Source organism: Scyliorhinus canicula, chromosome 5 (genome assembly GCF_902713615.1).
Source record: "Scyliorhinus canicula chromosome 5, sScyCan1.1, whole genome shotgun sequence".
NCBI classification, from domain to species: Eukaryota; Metazoa; Chordata; class Chondrichthyes; order Carcharhiniformes; family Scyliorhinidae; genus Scyliorhinus; species Scyliorhinus canicula.
The window spans coordinates 135,270,020-135,292,342 of record NC_052150.1 but is presented as its reverse complement, the minus strand read 5'-3'; the positions used below and the strand labels follow the sequence as shown (position 1 = coordinate 135,292,342).

The 22,323-nt window shown below is 45.4% G+C and overlaps 1 protein-coding gene across 10 annotated transcripts in view; it reads right to left on the bottom strand.

Moving 5' to 3' along the window:
* ikzf1 (IKAROS family zinc finger 1 (Ikaros)) overlaps positions 1–22,323 on the bottom strand; it is a 118,840-nt gene that overhangs the window by 26,863 nt on the left and 69,654 nt on the right. For 7 of the 10 annotated variants that reach the window (XM_038797725.1, XM_038797723.1, XM_038797728.1 and 4 more), the window contains exons 4-5: positions 6,459–6,719; positions 5,689–5,856 (exon numbers count right to left, since the gene is read on the bottom strand). In XM_038797725.1, coding sequence (XP_038653653.1) covers positions 5,689–5,856; positions 6,459–6,719 — 429 coding nt within the window. Of the gene's footprint in view, positions 1–5,688; positions 5,858–6,458; positions 6,720–22,323 lie in introns of all 10 variants that reach the window. The other 3 variants (XM_038797726.1, XM_038797731.1, XM_038797729.1) reach the window with 3 other exon arrangements.

Here is a 22,323-nt window from a genome sequence, read left to right as displayed (position 1 = left end):
TCGGGTATAAGAATAAAAGATTTGGGGAGGGATTCTCCACTACCCGGCGGGGCGGGGGGGCCCGGCGGGATGGAGTGGCGTGAACCACTCCAGCGTCGGGCCGCCCCGAAGGTGCGGAAGTCTCCGCACCTTTAGGGGCCAAGCCCTAACCTTGACGGGCTAGGCCCACGCCGGAGTGGTTGGCACCCCGCCGGCCGGTGGGAACGGCCTTTGGCGCCACGCATGCGCGGAGTGTCAGCGGCTGCTGACGTCATCCCCACGCATGCACAGGGGAGAGGGTCACTTCCGTCTCCGCCATCGTGAAGACTATGGAAGAGAGTGCCCCCACGGCACAGGCCCGCCCGCCGATTGGTGGGCCCCGATCGCGGGCCAGGCCACCGTGGGGGCACCCCCCTCCCCCCCGAGGCCAGATCGCCCCCCAGGACTCCGGAGCCTGCCCAAGCCGCCTGGTCCCGCCGGTAAGGTAGGTGGTTTGATTCACGCCAGCAGGACCGGCATGACAGCAGCGGGACTTCGGCCCATCGCGGGACGGAGAATCGCCGGGGTGGGGGGGGGGGGGGGGGGGGGGGGTGGGCGCCGACAATTCCCGCCCCCGCTGAATCTCTGGTGCCGGAGACTTCGGGAAACGCCGGGGGCGGGATTCACGCCGGCCCCCGGCGATTCTCCGACCCGGCGGGGTTTAGGAGAATCCCGCCCAATGCCTGTGATGGGTGGAAGGCAGGAAAATGTACATAACAAAAGGGATGATGTTGCAACGTGTCCATCATCATCTTTTGCCTTGTGCCATTTTCATGAATTGGATCAAGTTCATTGAGACACCAGGAAAACTGTTTCTGGTCCCCGCTACAAAACTATTTCCTATAACCACTAACTTTATCTCTCTCGTTGGCAACTATCAGAGACTGAACAACACTGTCCAGACCCTGGTGTCATCATTGACCCCAAGAGTAGCTTCTGATCATATATCCCACCATTATTAAGACTGCTTATTTCCACTTGCATATTTCCCAACTCTCAGCTTGTCTGCTGCAGAAGTAACACATGCATGCCGTTTTCTTCCTAGTGTTATGGGCCAGAGTTAAGAGAGCCCCCAAAGTGTATCATGGAGTTCACCTGACCCACAACTTTGAATAGATTGTGGTTATGGGAGCACAAGGCCCTACTCTGCAGGTGTGATGCAACATAAATCTACCGTACTTTAAAATTAAAATACTGTTTATTTATGAAACCAGTTAACACTTTATAAACCCACAGTAAACATCTTAAGAACTATCAACACCAATAAATCCCCAAAGAATACAGTTCCCTCTAAGTAATTCTTAATCTTTCCTTGCAACATCCATAAGACAAAAAGAGTCCTCTTTACAGAAAGACATCAGGTTTAACTTCACTACTGAGAACAGTTACCACCACTTTGAAATCACCAAATGAACATTCATAAGCTTGCAGAGATTCCTCCACATCATGCTGTGATTTCAACTTTTCCAAATCAAAAACGGAACTAAACACACCCTGTAGAAAATAGCCTAAAGCAAAAGTAAAAGCAGATAGACAGCGCAGCTCTACCCACACTCTGACATCAAGGATAAACACCCATTTCTTAAAGATACTCTCACATGACACTAGTCCTCTTCACCCAAAACCTCTGTGCTCACTGACTTCAACTGGCTCCTTGTTAAGCAAAACCTTGAAGATTAAATTCCAAATTCTAGCTTTCAAATTCTTGCATTACCTCTCCCCTCCTTATCTCTCGAAATCCTCCAGCCCCGCAATCATCTGAGATATCTGTACTTCTCCAATTCTGGCCTTTTGAGTATCTCTGATTTTAAGTGCCTTGAGATGCGACTGAAGATTTTTTTAAATCTACCTCTTTGACCAATTTTTTGACCATCTAAATGTAGCTTGGTGTCAAATTTGCTTTATAACCATCCTGCAAAGCACCTTGGAATGTTTTATTATGTTAAAAGGCAAAAATTAAAGCATATAAATGATTAAGCGTAAGTCTAAAGTGATTGCAAAAACAGTAAAAACGTATAAAAGTTAGATTTTGAAGTTGGGAAAATTTGGGACAAATGAGAAAAATGGACAAACCAAAAGAAAAGTTTTAAAAGCTTGAATTTTGATTTAAATGTTTCAAAGCATTTAAATTGGTAGTATAAAATTAATGCAGCAATATTAAAGTTATTCCTGGCCATTCAGAATTATTAATGCAATGTTACAATTTGTTAATACAATCTTTGTATGTGTTAGCTACATTAAGAAATCACCCAAAAACTGAGCACACCAGAGAGCCAGAAAATTAAATAATATCAATAATGAACACTGTGCAGATCACACACCCAGCAGCCTGCGGTGCATGCACCCAAGGGGAATGTCCATAAATCTGCATAGCGCCACTTTCACCCCCACGGATTTCTACATTTCTTAATTAATCTGTGTTTTCACTAGAATGAAACTCAATTTGTTGGAATTTCGCCGCTGATGGCTAAAGAGGGACAGAGATTGAAGAATGCCACAGAGGCTGTGAAATCTTATTAATGATACTTCCCATTTAAGAAGAATCTGAATGAAAACCACATATCAGTCTTAATTGAAACCTACAACATTGACATAGTTTATTAATCTGTTCTTCAAATCCTTTGATAATTTGACATCAATATTAAAGTTATAATTCACCAACTGTAATGTAAACTGGATGTCTACTAGTGAGGTGACTAGCTGTTTACTTATAGTAATGTTCAGTAGATTAATATAACGCCCAATGCATACATACTTAAATGTGTACACAGAACACTGATTACTAGCACTGACTGCCAATGACATTTTCAGTGAATGAAGAGTTGACAGGACCCTGTCACATATGTCTTGAGGCAGTGTAAAATGGTCCAAGTGCACAACTCAGGCGCTACATTACTTCTTTAGAAAGGGGAAAAACATTTAAATAGAATTATTCATATCCGGTGAATATATTTTGAAGTTGTTATTGTTGTTACATCGGGAAGTGCAACAATTGATTTGAATACAAGAAGATCCCATAAGGAACAAACAAGTAGAATGACTAGTTGATGGACTAAAAATTATTTTCCTCCAGCTTTTGGGTGTGGAGGATGATATTTATGATCTTCCTACTCCTCGTCCCACTGAGGCAGGCACCACACAATACCACCCATAGTCTAAGAAAAAAAACACTATATTACCCACTATCTCAATACCACTGCCCATCTTGAAAATGTACACTTAATAAGCTAAGAAAAAAGCAAACTACTGCAGATGCTAGAATCTGAACCAAAACAGAATATGCTGGACAATCTCAGCAAGTCTGACAGCATCTGTGGAGAGAGAACGGTGCTAATATTTCGAGTCTGGATGACTTTGATAAAGAGTCAACCAGTCTCGAAACATTAGCTCCCTTCTCTCTCTCCACAGATGCTGTCAGACCTGCTGAGATTGTCCAGCATATTCTGTTTTTGTTGCACTTAATAAATTAAGTGCTTTGACTCCCCAAACCCAATAATAATTATGCAAGCTTTTAACATCTCAACTGCAAGCTAGCTCAGCCTATCAAATGCTCACCATCCATAACATTTCCTAACTTAAACTCATTATTATCCAATCCAAACGTTTTCTGCTTAAAACACCATATAAGCCCATACCCACTCCAGATATTCTTGTTAATTTCCTTCTCTAACTACCACAGTCTCCCATATGGTCAAAATCCTACCAAACACTCCTTGGTATCAATTACCATTGTCAACCACTTCTAAAGACCTGAAGCTGGATTCTCCGTAGCCCGACGCCGAAATCAGGATCGGCGATCGGGTGGAGAGTGGATTCCGACGCCAGAATTAGGGAGGCGCAGGTTTGAGGTGCTCCACCCCCTCCAAACCAGCATCATTGGGATGTGCGCCTCATGCAGTTGCAAGGCCGTTTGCGCGTAATCGGCCAGCCTACTCATGATTCTCTGCCCCGATGGGCCACGTTCCCAACGGCGCGGGCCACGTGTGGTCATTGCGGTCGAGAACCTGATGTGTCGGCTGCGGACTGCGTCCAGCACCGCCACACTTGTCTGGGATCAGTGCAGATTCTGCTACGGCTGGGGGACTAGTGGGGGTTGGCAAGGGGGTGGGCTGTGGGGCAGGGTTTTAAAGGATCGTCCCTTAGTCTAAGATAGTGTCCTCTGGTTCTAGTTTTTCCTACAAGTGGAAACATCCTCTCCACGTCCACTCTCTCCAAGCCTCACAGTATCCTGTAAGTTTCAATAAGATTCCCCTTCATCCTTCTCAACTCCAACGAGTACAGACCCAGAGTCCTCAACCGTTCCTCATACGACAAGCTGTTCACTACAGGAATCATTTTTGTGAACATCTTCTGGACCCTTTCCAAGGCCAGCACATCCTTCCAGTGATTTTGCTTCCGCAGCTTTCTGCGGCAAAGTGTTCCACAGATTCACCACCCTCTGGCTGAAGAAATTCCTCCTCATCTCTGTTTTAAAGGATCGTCCCTTGAGTCTGAGGTTGTGACCTCTGATTCTACTTGTTCCTTCTGGAAATCTAAATAGATCATGCCTACCGGTTCTCGTTTGTCTAACTTCCTTGTTACCTCCTCAAAGAACTCTAACAGATTTGTCAGACATGACCTTGCCTTGACAAAGCCGTGCTGACTCAGTTCTATTTTATCATGCATTTCCAAGTACTCTGCAATCTCATCTTTAATAATGAACTCGAAAATCTTACCAATAACTGGTCAGGCTAACCAGCCTATAATTTCCAGTCTTCTGCCCCCTCTCCCTTCTTAAACAGGGATGTTACATTGGCCATTTTCCAGTCCCCTGGATTCCTGAAAGATCACCACTAATGCCTTCACAATGGCCCCAGCTATCTCCTTTAGAACCCTGGGGTGTAGTCCACCCGTTCCAGGTGATTCATCCATCTTCAGACCTTTCAGTTTCCCAAAAACCTTCTCCTTAGTGATGGCCACTACACTCATCTCTGCCCCCTGATTCTCCTGAAGTTCTGGTAGCCCACTGGTGTGTTCCACCATGAAGGCTGATGCAAAGTAACTATTCAGTTCCTCTACTATTTCTTTGTTTGCTATTTCTATTTCTCCAGCCTAATTTTCCAGTGGTCCAATGTCTATTTTTGCCTCACTTTTATACATTGCTACTTTTGCCTTTTATACATTGAAATAAACACTTCCTATCTTTTTGTATTAATAACTAGCTTACACTCATAGTTCATCTTCTCCCCCGAATGGTGACTATGGAACTGAATTGCAAAGATCAGGAAGCTCTTAGGTTCAAGATCCCTGTCTGTATTGAGCTAACTGATCTTAGATGGGTTGCCCATAACAGAATTACAACTGATCTAATTGAATTGTGACAGAAATTTCGAGAGGACCAAGAGAAAACTTACTACATAAATAACAGCCACAATTAATGAATACCTGATAAGCCTAGGATTTACTGTTGGTGGTATTTGTGGATGTCTATTTTGATAACATTTGTCTACCTGCTATTTTAATGAAAGGCAATCCCTGCTGTTAAGGTAATGGACAAAAGAGGAATGTGAGGTGTGAACATGCTAACTATTTCTCTGCTAACATTTGCAACATTAGTTTTGGGGTTTTATTTTATGAATCTGTTATTTGGTGAGTAACTTGGTGTACACAGTGTTAAACATGTATACCCACCAGAATGAGTCCGCAGATGACCTGAGAGTGCATCTCGACGGCGGCAAGCGTAGTTGCAAAGATGGCACTTGAATGGCTTCTCACCAGAGTGCAACTTAATGTGGCGAAGTAGATTGCCTTTCTGAGTAAAAGATGCACCGCACTGACTGCATTGGAAGGGGCGCTCCCCTGCAAGACAGAGTATATTTGTTAGCAAAAAATATATAAATTACGCGTGGAATTTTAAAAAAAATGTATCTTTGTTACTGTTCTCTAATTTCTGCCAGCTGTAGTTTTGATATAACATGAGGCATTCAGACTAAACCTGCCAGTTTCTCAACGCTTCAGTGGCTGGGTCAATTTGATCTGAAAAATCTAATTTTTTTTTTTTTTTTAAATCAAAATGGCACATCACAATGAAGATTCAAACTCATTTAAATAGAGTGCCTGCATCATTGTGTGTTAAGAGCTACTCTTCCTGATCAGCAGTTTCAGAATAAACAGATTTGATTTCTGAATGTTGTGGCATTTTGTTTTTTTAATGTGGCTTTTCAGTGGTTCTTCAAAAAAAAAAGAAATGGCAATGAACAAGAGAAAAAAAGAAAACTTATTAAAAATGCATTTCAGGCTCTCAGTTTAATCTCTGCATCACATTCTCGTTTTAAATGTGCAGCATTTTGCTATTCCAGTTATGAATTTTCCTTTGGAAATGGCATGCAAAAATGCGGTATAGTAAAATCCAAATGAAACGATGAAGGTAAAAAACAGAAAAAAGCGGTGCCTGTTTTTACCAGTGTGGCTACGTTTGTGCACCATGAGGACATTTGGGCCAATGCAAATTATTCCACAGATATCACACTTCAGCTTGCCATTTGGAAGTCGTATGCCACCAACTCCAGAAAAAGCTTTGTTGCCTTGGCCATTGTGTGGTCCGTTCAGTTTAGTCCCAGAAGCATCTATCATTCGCAAGTCTTCAGCGCACTCTTCACCATTTGTGTCACAGGCTCTCCCATTCTCTTCATCACTCTGAGTTTCTATTTTAATAGAATTTGCTGCAAGAAAATGAAACAAAATGTGTAACAGATGGTGGCCGTGATACTCAAATAGTGACAATATAATAATTTTTTACAGAAGGGGAAGAGATGATTAAACATGTAACATTTTTCTTATTTAGGAATCAGACAGCAAGGGAGCGTTCGTGCATCAAACAGGGCAGGCTACATATAGGAAGAGCAGGCTAGAGTCCCTTGAGCCTGTTCCAACATTGAATGAGATCATGCCTCACGTGCGAACTAACTCCATCTTTGCCTGACAAAGAAAAGTATCAATCTCAGATGTAAAATTAGCAGTTGACTTCGTATTAACAGCCATTTGGGCAAGAAAATTCCACTAAATTTAGACGGTGCTTTAGTGTGCCGGAGTTTTCCTATTTTTATTTCTAGAAAACCTGACATTTAGGATATGTCCAACCATGCTGCAAAAAGTATTCTTCTATTGACACTATCAATTCCCTTTAATACACTGAAAACTTCGACCAAATCACTTCTTAACTGTCTAAATTCCAGGAGAAGCAACCCTATTTTCTGACATAGCTCTTGGAATCTAGAGCCTTGCTGGAAAATCTATGGTGCACACTCCCTGAGGCCAAGTTAACCTTCATAGGATGTGTTGGCCAGAACTACTCACAGTCCTCGAGGCATGGTCTCATTCGAACTTTGCACAGCTACAGCATAACTTCCACCCCTTGTTTATTTATTTATTCATAATCTTTATTGTCACAAGTAGGCTTACATTAACACTGAAATGAAGTTACTGTGAAAACCCCTAGTCGCCACATTCCAGCGCCTGTTCGGGTACACAGAGGGAGAATTCAGAATGCCTAAATTACCTAACAGCACCTCTTTCTGGACCCTTATATTCTAACCCTCTGGATATAAAGGCCAACCCAAGCTTATTTCTCTCCTGTTCAATGCTATCAAGAATGGATCAGTAATTTACTCGTGACGTCTGTATAATTGCCCTAGATTGCTTGAAAGATTCCAATCTTAATTAAAAACCAATCCAATCAATGTTGGAAGACCTATTCTGAGATAGAAAACACAAGATACTACCTGCAACTGTGACGGTTTAGCACCAGTCGGTACAAATTTAAGATCCTTTGTTACATGTGGCATTTTCATTAACTAGTTCTGTCTCAGCACATTAGTTGGACATTAACACAGTTGGAATGTCAAGACAAAAATAATAGCATACATTTTTACACCAACATTTGAATTTTGAAATTCTGCCACATTAACATCTCTTGGATAATGCAAAGGGACAGGAAAATTAATGATAAACACGTAACACATCACAGAGAAGACTCTTTTGTGGGCTCCAACTCCAGAATGTACCAGATTTAATTGCATTTAACCACATGGTGAATGATTTAAACACACCTAATGAGCGTCTGATGCATGTTACATTAGTATGCCTCTGTAAGCAGGACATTTTCGCAAATATATTTTTCTCTTGGGTTATTATTTTATACCAAACTGGAAACAACTCTGTAAACAGAACCACCTTCCAAAAGGAAGACAGAATCTTACTGAGGCATCAGGGATCTCGCCTGCTGGCTGGAGAGCCAGTGAGGGACCCGCACTGCCCCTTTCTGGAAAGGCCCACAGAACCTCAAGAGTCTTGTGCAAGACTGGGTGTTTCCTTTTAGTCACAGGATGTGGTCTGTGCTGAGAAGGCCACCATTTGTTGTCCATCCCTAATTGTCCTTGAGAAAGTGGTGATGAGCCACTTTCTTGAATTGCTGCAGTCCATGTGGTGTACTCTCCCTATCATCTCTTGTTCCTTGCCACCAAACTAAGTCCCCATTCCCCCCCCCCCCCCCCTCACCCGGACTGAAGGCGTTTTCCCTTGGAATATTATCCATAAATATCAGAATCGCTCCCGTCTTACATGGGTCAGTCGTGGTGCAAGGAGTCAAGATTGTCACTAAAACCAAGGGAATGCAGGTGGTTTTCACATTGGAACCTGTTAACCTCCAAACTGACATTTCAAAGCATCTGCCTCCCTATTAACTTCTCTCACTGTCTAAATATTTTGGATTTTAGACTGTTCCTTTGTTGCATTTCTTATTCCGCCCCCAATCGCCTCATTTCCTAATGACATGCCCCATTTCATTTCTCTCAGCCATAATAATATATATCAGACAGTCACTATTAAATCCAATCAGAAATTCAGGAGAAACGTCTTCACTCAGAGGGTAGTGAGAATGTGGAACTCACTGCCACTGGGAATGGAGTCATGACATTTTGGTCTCCATAGTTAAGGAAGGATGTACTGGCATTGGAGGCAGTACAGCAAAGGTTCACTTGATCCCTGGGATGAGGGGGTTTGCTGTGATGCGAGGCTGAGAAAAGTGGGCCTATGCTCTATGGCGTTTGGAAAAATTAGGGACAATCTCAATCTCATGTTTGCGATTCTGAAGCTTGAAGGATAGACACTGAAAGATATTTTTTCCCTGGCTTACGAAGAGGGGTTGATCATTTAGGACTGAGATGAGCAGAAATTTCTTCACTCAAAGAGTTGTAAATCTGAAATTCTCTACCCCAAAGGGTTGTGGATGCTCCATTGTTGAATGCATTTAAGGCAGGGATAGTCAGATTCTCAGTTTTTCAGGGAATTAAGGGGAAATAGGGAGCAGGTGAGAAAATGGAGTTGAAGTCGAAGATCAGCCATGATCATACTGAATGGCGCGGCAGGTTCGATCGGCCATGTGGTCTACTCCTGTTCCTATTTCTTGTGTTCTTAAGGCATAGAGATACATTTAAGTGGAAGCTAGACAAGCATATTGGGGAGAAGGGAATAGAGGGACACAATGATAGATTTAGAGCGTGGCACACTGGCACAGTGGTTAGCACTGCTGTCTCACAGCACCAAGGATGTAAGTTCAATTGCGGACTTGGTGGCTGTGTGGAGTTTGCACTTTCTCCCTGTATCTGCGTGGGTTTCCTCCGGGTGCTTTGGTTTCTTCTCAGTCCAAAGACGTGTAGGCTAGGCTAATTGGCCATGCTAATATTGCCCAAAGGTTAGGTGAGGTTGCGGGGATGGGGCAGGGGTTGGGCCTATGTAGGGTGCTGTATCGGAGCAGGGGCCAGTGCAAACCCGATGGGCCGATTGGTCTCCTTCCGCACTGTAGGGATTCTATTCTAAAACTGGAAGAGGCTTCGAATGGAGCATAAATACTAGCATGGACTGGTTGGGCCGAATGGGCCGCTTCTGTGCTGTACATCCTATCAGATATGTAGGTACACCCACAGCACTGTTGGGAGGATGTTCCAGGACTTTGACCCAACAGCGGCGAAGGAATGGTGATAAGGTCTATGGTGTTTGGCAGACACAGGGAAAACGTACAAAGGCGACACAGGCAGTCATCCACGGCCGGAACTGAACCCTGGTCCCTGGTGCTGTGGAGGCAGCATTGCTAACCACTGTGCCCCCATGCCATCAAGGAGTTGTGAATCTGAGTAAACACTGTGCAGTCATCAGTAAACATCACCACTACTGACTTTTTGTTGGCAGTCTGGTCATTGATATAATAATAAGGCCTCGATCAGGCGCGGTTTAGTTTTGGTCCACACCAACGTGGATCAGGCATAACAGCACCTGGGGAATCTCGCAGGCCATTGGTGACCCCTGGGCAATCAGGGACAGGGTGGCAGTCTGCCCCTCCTGGACACCTTGACACTGCCAGCCTGGTACTTTGCCACTAGCACCCCGGGGGGGGGCTGAAGGAGGGTTGGTGGGGTAAAGATCGGGGCAGCCAGACAAAATGGAGCCTCAATCTGCGAGGAGCCTTTCCCGCTGCGCTCGCCAGCAGGAAATGACTCTTAAAGTGTAGCCTTGACGGAGAGAAACTTCCCATGGCCAAACAAAACGGCAAAGTGCTGTTGAATAGTGAGATGTTTTCTTGGCGCTGCAGCCGCCGTGAAACACCACGCTAAACGTGTCCAAAACCGGACATAGGGTGCGATTTTTTGGTTGCGTCCCTCCCCCCGGTGACCAGAAATTCCCGCAGGAGGTTAACAGACCTTTACATGGTCCCCGTCCCGTACATGGCGATCTTGCGGTGGATGCCACCAAAAAACCCAGCCTCTGAGTTGGAAGGGACCGTAGAGAAACACATCCAAAGACATGCAGGTTAGGTGGATTGGACATGCTGAATTGCGTTTGGTGTCCAAAAAGGTTAGATGGGGTTATTGGGTTACAGGGATAAGGTGGAAGTGAGTGCTTAAGTGGTTTGGTGCAGACTCGATGGGCCGAGTGGCCTCCTTCTGCACTGTATGTTCTATGTAATCTATGTTTCTATGTAATCTATGTAAAACCACAAGTGCCAAAACAAAGTGTGGCTGAATGCCGGTGTGGATCTCACCCAAAGGCGCAATCGTCCGGCCACACTATGCTATGCCGGAAAAGCAGCTCACCACGGCGCAGCGTGACCGTTGAAAGCTGGGAGATGCCGCACCCAGGAAGCACCCGGCTTGCAACGCAATCTCGTGAGATGTTGTCTTTTCACAAATCTGTATATTAGAGCGAAGCAATAAGCCTCACTCTAATGTGCAGATTCCAGAGATACCCGAGGCTTTGGGATTCAGTCCCTTCACCTCAGAGATCTCGGGGAGCACCATTTGGTACTGGGACCAGATGGAACTGCACTTCTGGGGGTCTACGAGGGGATCGGAGGCCAACAGCTGCATGCCTTTGGTCACTGCTGGTGCCACCTGGGTACCCTGGCAATGCCAGCCGAGTACCATGGCAGTGCCACCAGGATACCAGCCTGGCACTGCCAGATGGCATTGGAATTACCAGGGTGCCAGGTTGGCACTTTCAAAGTGCCAAGCTGGCATTTTTTGAGCCCGCGCGATCAGGCTGGGGTTGCCAGTGTGAGCATTAGGGGGTGCGAAAGTGGAGTTGGATGGTCATGGCCAAACCCAAACTGGGCAGCGGTGATTACGTGCTGTTTGACAACACCATCAATGATGCCTTCCATCACTTTGCTGACAAAGAGGATAGACTCACGGCAGGGAAATTAGCTTGGTCCAATTTGCATTTTGCAGATAGGACATGCATAGGTAATTTTCCACCTTTCCTTAAGTGCTAGTGCTCTAGTTGTACTAGAACTGCTTGCTAGGGGTATAGTTAGTTCGGGAGCACAAGTCTTCAACACAGCAGTCAGGATTCTATTGAGGGCCATAGCCTTTGCTGCATTCATTGCACTAGCTCAGCCATTTCTTGATGTCACCTGGAGTGAATCGAATTGGCTGAAGAACAGGCATCTGTGTATGGGGGACCTCAGGAGGAGGCCAAGATAAACGATCAATCAGCACATCTGGATGAAATAATACTGAGTGAGAAATAGCCACAAAAGATTTATTTCTTAAATTGCAATTCTGGCAGTTTTAAGAGAGTAACACTTATAATTTTGTAATCCCCTGATCTTGGAATACTCTGCGGCCTATTCTACTTGAAAAGAACTGAGTTCAGCTTGTTTCATCTGCAATTCATGTTGACACATCTGTGAAAAAGAATGCCTGTGACTCCGGCTTGTTTTAGTTGACACCACACTTAATAATACAATGAATTAATAATGAAAACTTCATTATGAAAAATAATTGAAAATACACCAGTAATGATTACACTTTGAAACTAGATTACTTCATCCCGCGAGCCCTGATGGAAATATAATACTTGAGAACAGGAGGAAGAAGGGTCTCCCTTGGAGAGCTGAATTTAGCATTTTTAAAGATCTTTTTCCACAATTTATCAACTCAGCTCAGCTCCATGTAACTTATGCCACAATATAGGGTGCTTTGTATATTTATAAATAGTTAACAAAGCTTTAAGGTTTGTGGACCACATTTGTAGTCCTAGTGAAATCATGTGCTATACAAGATAGAACAACAACATGTAATGCCTTATCTTATTAAATCCTGCTATTCTTATGGTTTTGCACAATAGCCTTTCATCACTCTGCTACCTGTTCAAATATAACCATCAGATTGACAATCACCAATTTGCATATCCAATCCCATAAATTTAAACTCAGTTATTACATTAATTTATACCCAGAATGTTAACCTATCTTTCTCCTTTATATACTGGCTAATCCATTATGCCTTTACAGCATTTTCTGCTTTATGTCGCATTTCCCAGGTTTAAGGATAATATGGCAAAAATTAATTTGTCTGATTGAATAATTTAAACCCATAGATTGTTCACTGCTAAATGAAGCAAATACAAGTTAATGATGATTAATATTGGATGTATGACCGGACCGAAATCAACTGTTTTTCACCACACTGACGGTAACATGCAACATCCTTCCTGCAACCAAACCTAAAGTGAAACCTCATTTTAAAGAAACTGCTTTTACAAGTTTCCATTTTTTTCTCGTTTTGGCTGAAGAGATGTAAAGGCAGATTAGCATTACAACAACTTGTATTTATGTAGCACCTTTAATGGTATAAAACACCCCACAGTGTTTCACAGGAGTGGTAGGAAATAAAGTTGGACATTGAGCCACATAAAGTGACAGATAATAAAACAAGTGGCCAAAAGCTTGGCCAAAGAGGTAGGTTTAAAGCAGCATCTTAAAAGAGTAAAGAGAAATAGAGAGATGGATGGTTTAGGGGAGGAAAGTCCAGAGTTTAGGATTGAGGAACTGAAAGTTTAGTTGCTAATGGTGGCAAAATTAAAATCAGGATTTCCCAACATGCCAGAATTAGAGGACACAGATATATCAGAGGGTTGTGGGGCTAGAAGAGATTACAAAGATCAGGAAGGTGAGACCACAGAGAAACTCGAAAACAAGAATGAGAATTTTTAAATCAAATGAATGTTTGAAGGGGAGCCAATCTAAGCCAGTGAGCAGAGACATTTTTGTAGATCACAAACAAGTCCAGACTTGGTAGATTTTTAAAAAAAACTTTTGGTTTATTAACACAAACCAGTATTTACGATATACACCAGATCCCGGCCGGGTCTGAACTGTCGGTACCATACCTGGCTAACTTCTACAGAACTCAACTATGGATGATTTAGGAGTCCCCGCCCCTTTTTAGCAGGTGAGCTCGTATTCGGTGAGGCTCATGGTGATTGCTCCAACCCCGTAGGTCACGTGAGGGTTATAACAGGAATAATTGATGAACAGGCCTTGACGCAATTAAGAATATGAGCAGTAGAGCTTTGGATGACCTCAAGTTTGTCAACCATGAAATATGGGAAGCCAGCCAAGAAAGTGTTAAAAGTAGTCAAGTTTAGAGGTAACAAAGACATCGATGAGGGGGCGGAGAAGAAAGCCGGCAAGGGGGAGGGGGGGGTGCGAATCTCGCAACGCCGCTCCGCCAATTCTCTGCCGACCAGAGAATCGCCGCCAACGGTGTCGCAGCAGTTACCACCGCACCGGTCGAGGGCCGTGCCCGGCGATTCTCCGTACTCAACGGGCTGCGTGCCCGCTGGCATAGTTCCCGTGTGGGCATACCCGGCGGACCTCTGCGTTCTGGCTACGGGGGCTGCCCTGGTGGGGGGAGGGGGGGATCCAACTCCAGGGGGAGGCTCAACGGTGGGAAGGCCCACGATCGGGGGCTACCGATTGGCAGGCGGGCTAATTCCATGGGGGGGGGGCTATGTTCCTCCGCGCCGGACCCCTGTAGGGCTCCGCCATGTTGCGTGGGTGCCGGCGTGGAGACGGCAACCCACGCGCATGCACGGACCCGCGCCGCCCGTGCTGGGGCCCCTATCGGCAGCTGGAGCTGCGTGATGCGCTCCAGTGCCGTGCTGGCCCCCTGTGGGTTGGGGGACCGCTGCTCCTAGCAGCCAGATGACACAGTCGTAAAATGCTCCGGCGTTTACGATGGCGTCAACTCTGAGCCCCATTATGGAAGAATCCCGCACAGAGTTTCAGCAGATGAGTTGAGGCAAGGACGAAGTTGCCGATGATATGGAGGTGGAAATAGGCGACCTTAATGAAAGCACGGCTATGTGGTCAGAAGCTCAGCTCAGGATCAAATATGAGACTAGAACTCAAACCTCTGGAAAAAAAATTCTTGTTCATCTTCACACAACTATAATAATGATATTTGACTAAAATGCAGTTTAACTTGAATGATCATTTTCAGAGTTTTTTGAGTGATGTCATATTTTTTTAAACAGCAGAAAGCTTCCGTCTACCGCTGAAAGATATTAATCAATTAATTTTAAATCTCTAGCATACTTCCACATCTGCACATTTGTCTGTTTGGGGAGGAAATGGCCTCATGTGGCACAGTAATATTAAAGAGGCCATTTCCTCCTTGGTTTTGTAAAGCGGTCACAATATTAGTTTTATTAACAAGACACTCAGGCTTTTAAAAAAAGAGTTGCACACGTTCTAGACCTTAATAGGTCAGAAGTTCGTAAATTCCATAACATGCTAGCTTTCATTTATCTTTTCACTGCTTTTTATCTTTTCACGGCATGTTGATCATCTCTCTCCATCCGTATTCTGATAATCTTCAATGTCAACCAGATATTTATCTGGCTTCTTTATTTTGAAGGACTTCATTGGAACAAATCTCTTTTTTACTCTAAGTCTATTTCCTAAAAGTAAATCATTAACGTTTTGTTAAATAACTCTATAGTACCACTCGCGCGTTAGAACATAGAACAGTACAGCACAGAAGAGGCCCTTCGGCCCTCGATGTTGTGCCGAGCAATGATCACCCTACTCAAACCCACGTATCTACCCTATACCCGTAACCCAACAACTTCCCCCCTTATCCTTACTATTAGGACACTACGGGCAATTTAGCATGGCCAATCCACCTAACCTGCACATCTTTGGACTGTGGGAGGAAACCGGAACACCCGGAGGAAACCCACGCACACACGGGGAGGACGTGCAGACTCCACACAGACAGTGACCCAGCCGGGAATCAAACCTGGGACCCTGGAGCTGTGAAGCATTTATGCTAACCACCATGCTACCGTGCTGCCCATGCGTTAACCGTGCATTATTTTAGTTTCAGCAAGTATTCAGTTTTTGTTCAGCAGAGCAAGTGTTCAAAATCTGTAACATCCCAGTTGAATTGAGGGATTTGTGACTATCACTTCAGGGCGGAGCGGTAGCATTGTGGTTAGCACTGTTGCTTCCCAGCACCAGTGTCCCAGGTTTATTTAATACGCAGTACATGTATTGCTTCAATGCAAAAAACCCCCCTCTCCCTCTCACGCCATCGGTCTTTCATTCTTAAAGTTGCTACTTTCTGTTGCAATTTCTCAAGTTTTAACACATTCTCCCTCTCTTCATTTCTGACGAAGAGTCTAAGGACTCTAAACATAAACTTAGTTTTTCTTTTGGTAGATGCTGGTAGACCTGCTGAGTTTTTCCAGTGTCCTCTGTTCTTTTTAAAGCTATTTGACTTGCCAGGGAGAAGGGTAATGTCTGAATTAAGTGGGTAGGATTTGGGGCCAGGGACATTTTGTGGAGGGAGTATGGAATTGGTGTTGGGTTGGTTCAGGCCTCAGGTGTGGGGGTCAGATGTCAGGTCGAGCCATGGGGACAAAGGGGTCAGCGTAAGGGGATGGGGTGGTGTAAGGGAGTCAGGGTTTGTTGGGGGGGGAGGGGGGGGTTGCCAAGGGGTGAGGGATCCTGTGGGTGAGGGAGTCTGGGTAACTATTGCTGTATAACAGTCGGAACATCCCGAAGTTTGAGATATAAATCGTATTTCCGGATGGTTCCGAGTGCAGGGAAATTGCACTTCCTGGGAACTTCCGGGGTTGGGGTTTCCCAAAAGCATCTTTGAAGTAACCCTCAGTTACACTGTCCAGGAGCTTTGATGTTACAGCCCTGTCCACTAATAATAATAATCTTTATTGTCACAAGTAGGCTTATATTAACACTGCAATGATCTAGCGAAGCTAGATCCAAAAAGGCCAGGGCACTGAAATTTAATTCTGCATAAAATGTTCTTGAAAGTTTTGGAATTTTAGGGCTACGTACAGTATTCTATTATTGATGTAGGAATTGGGCAGCACGGTAGCATTATGGTTAGCACAGTTGCTTCACAGCTCCAGGGTCGCAGGTTCGATTCCCGGCTTGGGTCACTGTCTGTGTGGAATCTGCACGTTCTCATGTGTGCGTGGGTTTTGTCCGGGTGCTCCGGTTTCCTCCCACCATTCAAAGATGTGCAGGTTAACTGGATTGGCCATTCTCAATTGCCGTGTCCAAAAAGGTTGGGTGGGGTTACCGGGTTATGGGGATAAAGGGAATAGATAGGGTGGTGGTAAGGTAGGGTGCTCTTTCCCAAGGGCCGGTGCAGACTCAATGGGCTGAATAGCCTCCTTCTGCATTGTAAATTCTATGATTCTATGATTAGAATCACATCAATTTGGCAGAATGGTGTTTTGGCAGAATGGTGTTTTTTGTTAAATTTAGAGTACCCAATTATTTTTTTCCAATTAAGGGGCAATTTAGCATGAACAATCCACCTGGCCTGCACATCTTTGGGTTGTGGGGGTGAAACCCACGCAAACACGGGAGAATGTGCAAACTCCACACCGACAGTGACCCAGAGCAGGGATCGAACCTGGGACCTCAGCGCTTTGAGGCTGCAGGGCTAACCCACTGCGCCACCATGCTGCCCTGAATGGTGTTTTAATAATCATTGGCATCTCCCATATCAGTAAACGTGAAAGAAAAGTGGTTTTATCAAAGAAAGAGTCACTGTACAATTATCAAACTAGTCCTTCAGATTAAAGGTTCATAATCTGAAATGATCCATCTTGACATTGTACAAGGAATAAAATAGTTTTGGTATGACAGTATTCCCTACCCATTGGGTAAATGATCCGGACAAAGTATGTTTTGTTGGGAAAGAATTCAGTGTCTTTGCACACATCATTGGCAGCCTTTTGTCTCGTGTGCTGTGGTGGTCAATTCTGTGTTAAGTATTTCCTGGTGTGGCTCAGGAGCCCCACTCTGGCATGACAGTCTCTTCCGCAATGGCTGTAAACGAAGACAGAGGGCTGAGAAGATGCAGGATACACTAGCCTTGGTTTTCTTCAGACTCTTCACAGCCAGCTAAGTTTCCTGTTTCTGCTCCTCTTTTCCAACCTGCTAAACTGTCAGCCTCCAAGGTTGCAGCCATTGGCGAATGCCCCCCATTGTCAATGTCAAGCAAATTGATATCTCTCTTACAGGTATGTTTGTAGCTGAAGTATAGATACCCGGGAGGGTGCGATTCAGTGGCCAGTTCACTATACAGAAGGTCTTGAGGTATACAGCTGTCATCCATCGGCTGAATGTGCTAGGGAGTCAGCGCAGATGTCATTGCCTTAGCAATGAGTGCATGCTGATGCATACACACCATATACACAATATACACACAGGGCACAAAGACACACAGATACTTGCTTGCCTGTGCAAAGACTGCAGGTGTATTCGGGGTTGGTGGAAAGGAAGGTTAGTTTTAAGTGCATTAGCTGTTCGGTTCATAACAAAACAAACTAGCAGTGTGGCACAGATTCTGGGACTTCATGCAGTGTAAATGTAGGAGAGCAAGTACTGCTACTCAGTGTCATGACAACACATTTGTAAGCAAGCTCAGCACAAGAGTATATTTTGCAATTTGACACTCCCGGTACAGAGCTTCGAGTGAAAGCAACATGTATCAGGAATTCAGGTGCTGGTTGAAGTCAGTGCCCTCGATTTCAGTCATGCAATTCTGGTCATTATTTTTTTTTTTTTTTTTTAAATTTAGTATATCCAATTAATTTTTTTTCAATTAAGGGGTAATTTAACATGGCCAATCCACCTACCCTGCACATCTTTGGGTTGTGGGGGTGAAACCCACGCAAACACGGGGAGAATGTGCAAACTCCACACGGGCAGAGACCCAGAGCCGGGATCGAACCTGGGACCTCAGTGCCGTGAGGCAACAGGGCTAACCCACTACGCCACCGTGCTGCCCCTGATCATTATTTTGATAAGTTCTTAGATATTGAATTTCTGAAACTTCTGCAGATCAATTTCTTTGGGAATTTGCCAATGAATTCAACACTTCCAAAGCGTCAGCAAAGTTTGAACTCTGAAACATGCAAGGCCAGACAAGTATCACATCGAAAGAACATGAATTAAACCCTAAATGATCGCAGCACTCTTCTTGGATGTTGGCCTGTGCTTTGCGTTGGCGGAAACTGTAAGTAATCCATTCAAGAATCTGAATACAGTCAGGAGGTACAAGATCAGACTATCCAAGTTCAATTTTGACAATGTTTGACCCCATGTTATATTGTCGATTCCCCATTGACCTCACAGTTTAGGTCAGAGACAATCATAAAATGGAAACCAAAATTACAGGTGTTCATTCTCACCTTCAAAGGCCACACCACTTTTGTCTGCACATAATGTGAGCGGTATTGCAAAGACATGGCGGGATTCTCCGTCCCTGGAACGGCCAGAATGTGTTCCCTGATGCGACGGAGAATCGGGCATTGGGCAATTCTCTGATCCCTCTGGCTGGGAATCAAGTGGACGAGGTTCACTTGTGGTCCCAGCAAGAGTGAACATGATGTAGTGGACTTCACGGTGGGCCAAGAGGCCCCCGCGAGGTCCACGATGGTAGAGACCATCCGTGCACCCTCCACATCCACACTGCACAGCAACCCCCAAACTCTGGGTGGCCTGGGTGCGCCTCCACCCCAAAATAGGGGGATGGCCAACATCTCCCCATACGCCAAATCAGCCCCAATCCCCCCCACACTGCACACCTGCCCCCAACCACCCCCACCGCCCAGGATCGCCTGAGTGCTGCCCCATCCCCAAGTTTAACAGGGGGACACCCCACAGGGGCCCTATAATAGGGGTACACCACACAGGGACCCGTGTAATAGGAGGACCCCAGAGACCACTGACCCCTCCCCACACACAGACAGATAACCCCACCACCCCAGAGCAGGGACCCCTTGCAGCTCAACGTGTCCATTCCTCAAAGGAGAGTAGCTGTGCCAGCGTCTGGTTTCCACAGATCCACTATCTGCAGGAATTCATGGCTTCCGGGTAATGGTTTGTGATTGATGGTCAACGTTTATAACCATTGGGGTTTCATCAATTTGACCACTGAAGCGTGTAAGGATATGAATGGATCAAAGCTGTGATGGTTTGATGAGGTTTCAGTCACAATGAGCGATGTGGGACTGGGGGTTGGCGCCAATGTGTGATGTGAGGGCGGTGCCGATATGCAGATCGGGTGGCACCATATGTGGTGTAGGAGAGCTGCCAGCCACGAGACCCCACTATTAGGCTGCCCGCTCAAGACAGCAGCCCGATATCGGGATGACCCTGGGCATCTCTCATATTCCATGCAATGCATAAATTTGCACGGTGTGCGACACTGAATTGCATCTTGCTTTACAACCGAAAGGGGATCATAAAACAGCAATTCAGCTCTCTGGGAAAACTTTGGGAACAATTCTATCGCCACACTACGCCAGAAAAGCAGCTCGCCACGGTGCAGGATTGCCATTGAAAGCCGGGAGACCCCGCTCCCGGTATCGAGCTGGCTTGCAACACCTCGTGAGATTCAACACAATGGGCGGGATCACATTTTGGCACATTAGCATATTATAGTGAGGCAGTAAGGCTCACTCTAATGTAGATTCCTGAGGTACCTGAGGAGGGACCAGACAAATGGGGAGACGGAATGCCACGTCGGGCTCTCCAAGGGTATCTGAGGCCCCCAGCTGCATGCCCTTTGGGATGGGTGGTGCCCTGGCATTGCTGGTGCCACCTGTGCAGTCTGGCGGTGCCAGCTGGCAGAGGCACTGCCAGGGTGGCAAGCTGGCATTTTTGTGCATGCGTGATCGAGCCAGAGTTGCCTGGTGTGGATGTTGTGGGGGTGTGGGGCAGAGACTCTCCCATGTTGTGTTTGAGCTGTTGGGGGGGGGGTCGGGAATATTTTCTTTGCATCGGAAATGGCGTCCGAATCACTCGCTACAGCGGGGAGCTCCAGCGAGTGGAATTCCCAATGTAAAAAACAGGGTTATGTGCAACCTCGGCCACACTTTCCCCATTCAGGCTCCTTATTCAACACGAGTTGCGCTGAATAGTCACATGTTTCTCGGTGAGTGCCGGGAAATACGTGGCTAAATGCGCTTGCTAGCAGACTTTGTTCCCTTTTGGGACAATCGCGTCCATAGTCTCCCAAAGGGAGACTCCTGGCCAGAGGGCGGGATCTTCCTGAAAGAGAAAACAATCAGTTTCGGACCATTTATGCCTCCTGACTCCATGGTTGTCCTCACAGCGTTGCGATCTTATGGAAGGCAGCTTCTGCGTTCAATGTCCAATTATGCACGTGACGGGAGAATCCCAATGAGAGAGCACACAGCACTGAACGGCTGCTGCCTGACTGGGAGAGTTCAGCGTTGCTGAGGCAGGTAGATGAGCATGAGACTGCCTCAGAATGGACGTGTTCTTGGGAGGACTGTGGAATATTATAAAAAAGAAAGTGCAGAGGTGTTAGTGTGTGGAGGAAACTGACCCACAGGGAAGAATGTGGCCATGGCCATTTCAGTCCAGCAGACCCAGCATTGAGAGGAGGCTCTAATGACCCTCAGACATGCTGCCAGGTGACTGCCTCCGATTAGTTGCTGGGCCCCAGACTCTGAGATTGGGAAAGTTCAGTCAGCGTGGAATAATAGCCTTTGATTGTGGCATTGCTTGGATTGATTGGCTGCCTGGCTCCAGATCTCGGGAAATTGCCTGGAGACAGGACAGCATTGGGAACTATTTTCCAATTCCTTCCTGGTAGCACCGGCCTCCAAAGGGCCAGGAAGATTCTGCTCAGAGAGTCAATAGGAACATGGCTGAACTCCTGTTCAATGTTGTATGGGACTGAAGCAGTTTCAGCATCAATCACTTCCACAAAACTTACCCTGCCTTTGGGGAAGTTATGGGAGCAAAAGTAAACCATCATTAAAGCTTTTCCAGAAACAGTCTCTGAGCTCCTTTTGCCTGAGTGCATACTGTACAATTATTATCAATCATTCTTTCTAAAAATTTACTTCCTTTGCCCTTTTTAAAAATTCTTTCCAGGATGTGAGTGTCACTGGCAAGGTGACATTTATTGCCACCCCTAAGTGGTGTGATCAAATGCCTGGCTTCCTGGAACAGTTCTAAGGCCAATTAAGAGTTAACCACATTGGTATGGGGCTGGGATCATAAATAGACTGAAGTTGGTTAGAATGTTAACTTTCTTTTTCTGAATTACATCACTGAACCAGTTGGTATTTTGTGGCGATTCAACAAGATTCATAAACGTTTACAGCACAGAAAGAGGTCATTCGGCCTATCAGGTTCAAGATGGTCAACAAAGATCTGACAACACAAATCCCATTTTTGAGCCCTTGGCCCATGACCCTTCAGGTTAAGCCAATGCAAGTGAATATCTAAATTCTTCTTCAATGCTACGAGAGTTTCTGACTCAACCACCCTTGCAGGCAGCGAATTCCAGACTCCCACCACGTCCTGAGTGAAAAAGTTTCTCCTCAACTCCCCTCTTAGCCTTCTACCTTTTATGATAAATCTATACCCTGGTTATTGACCCCTCTACTAATTTAAGATGTGCC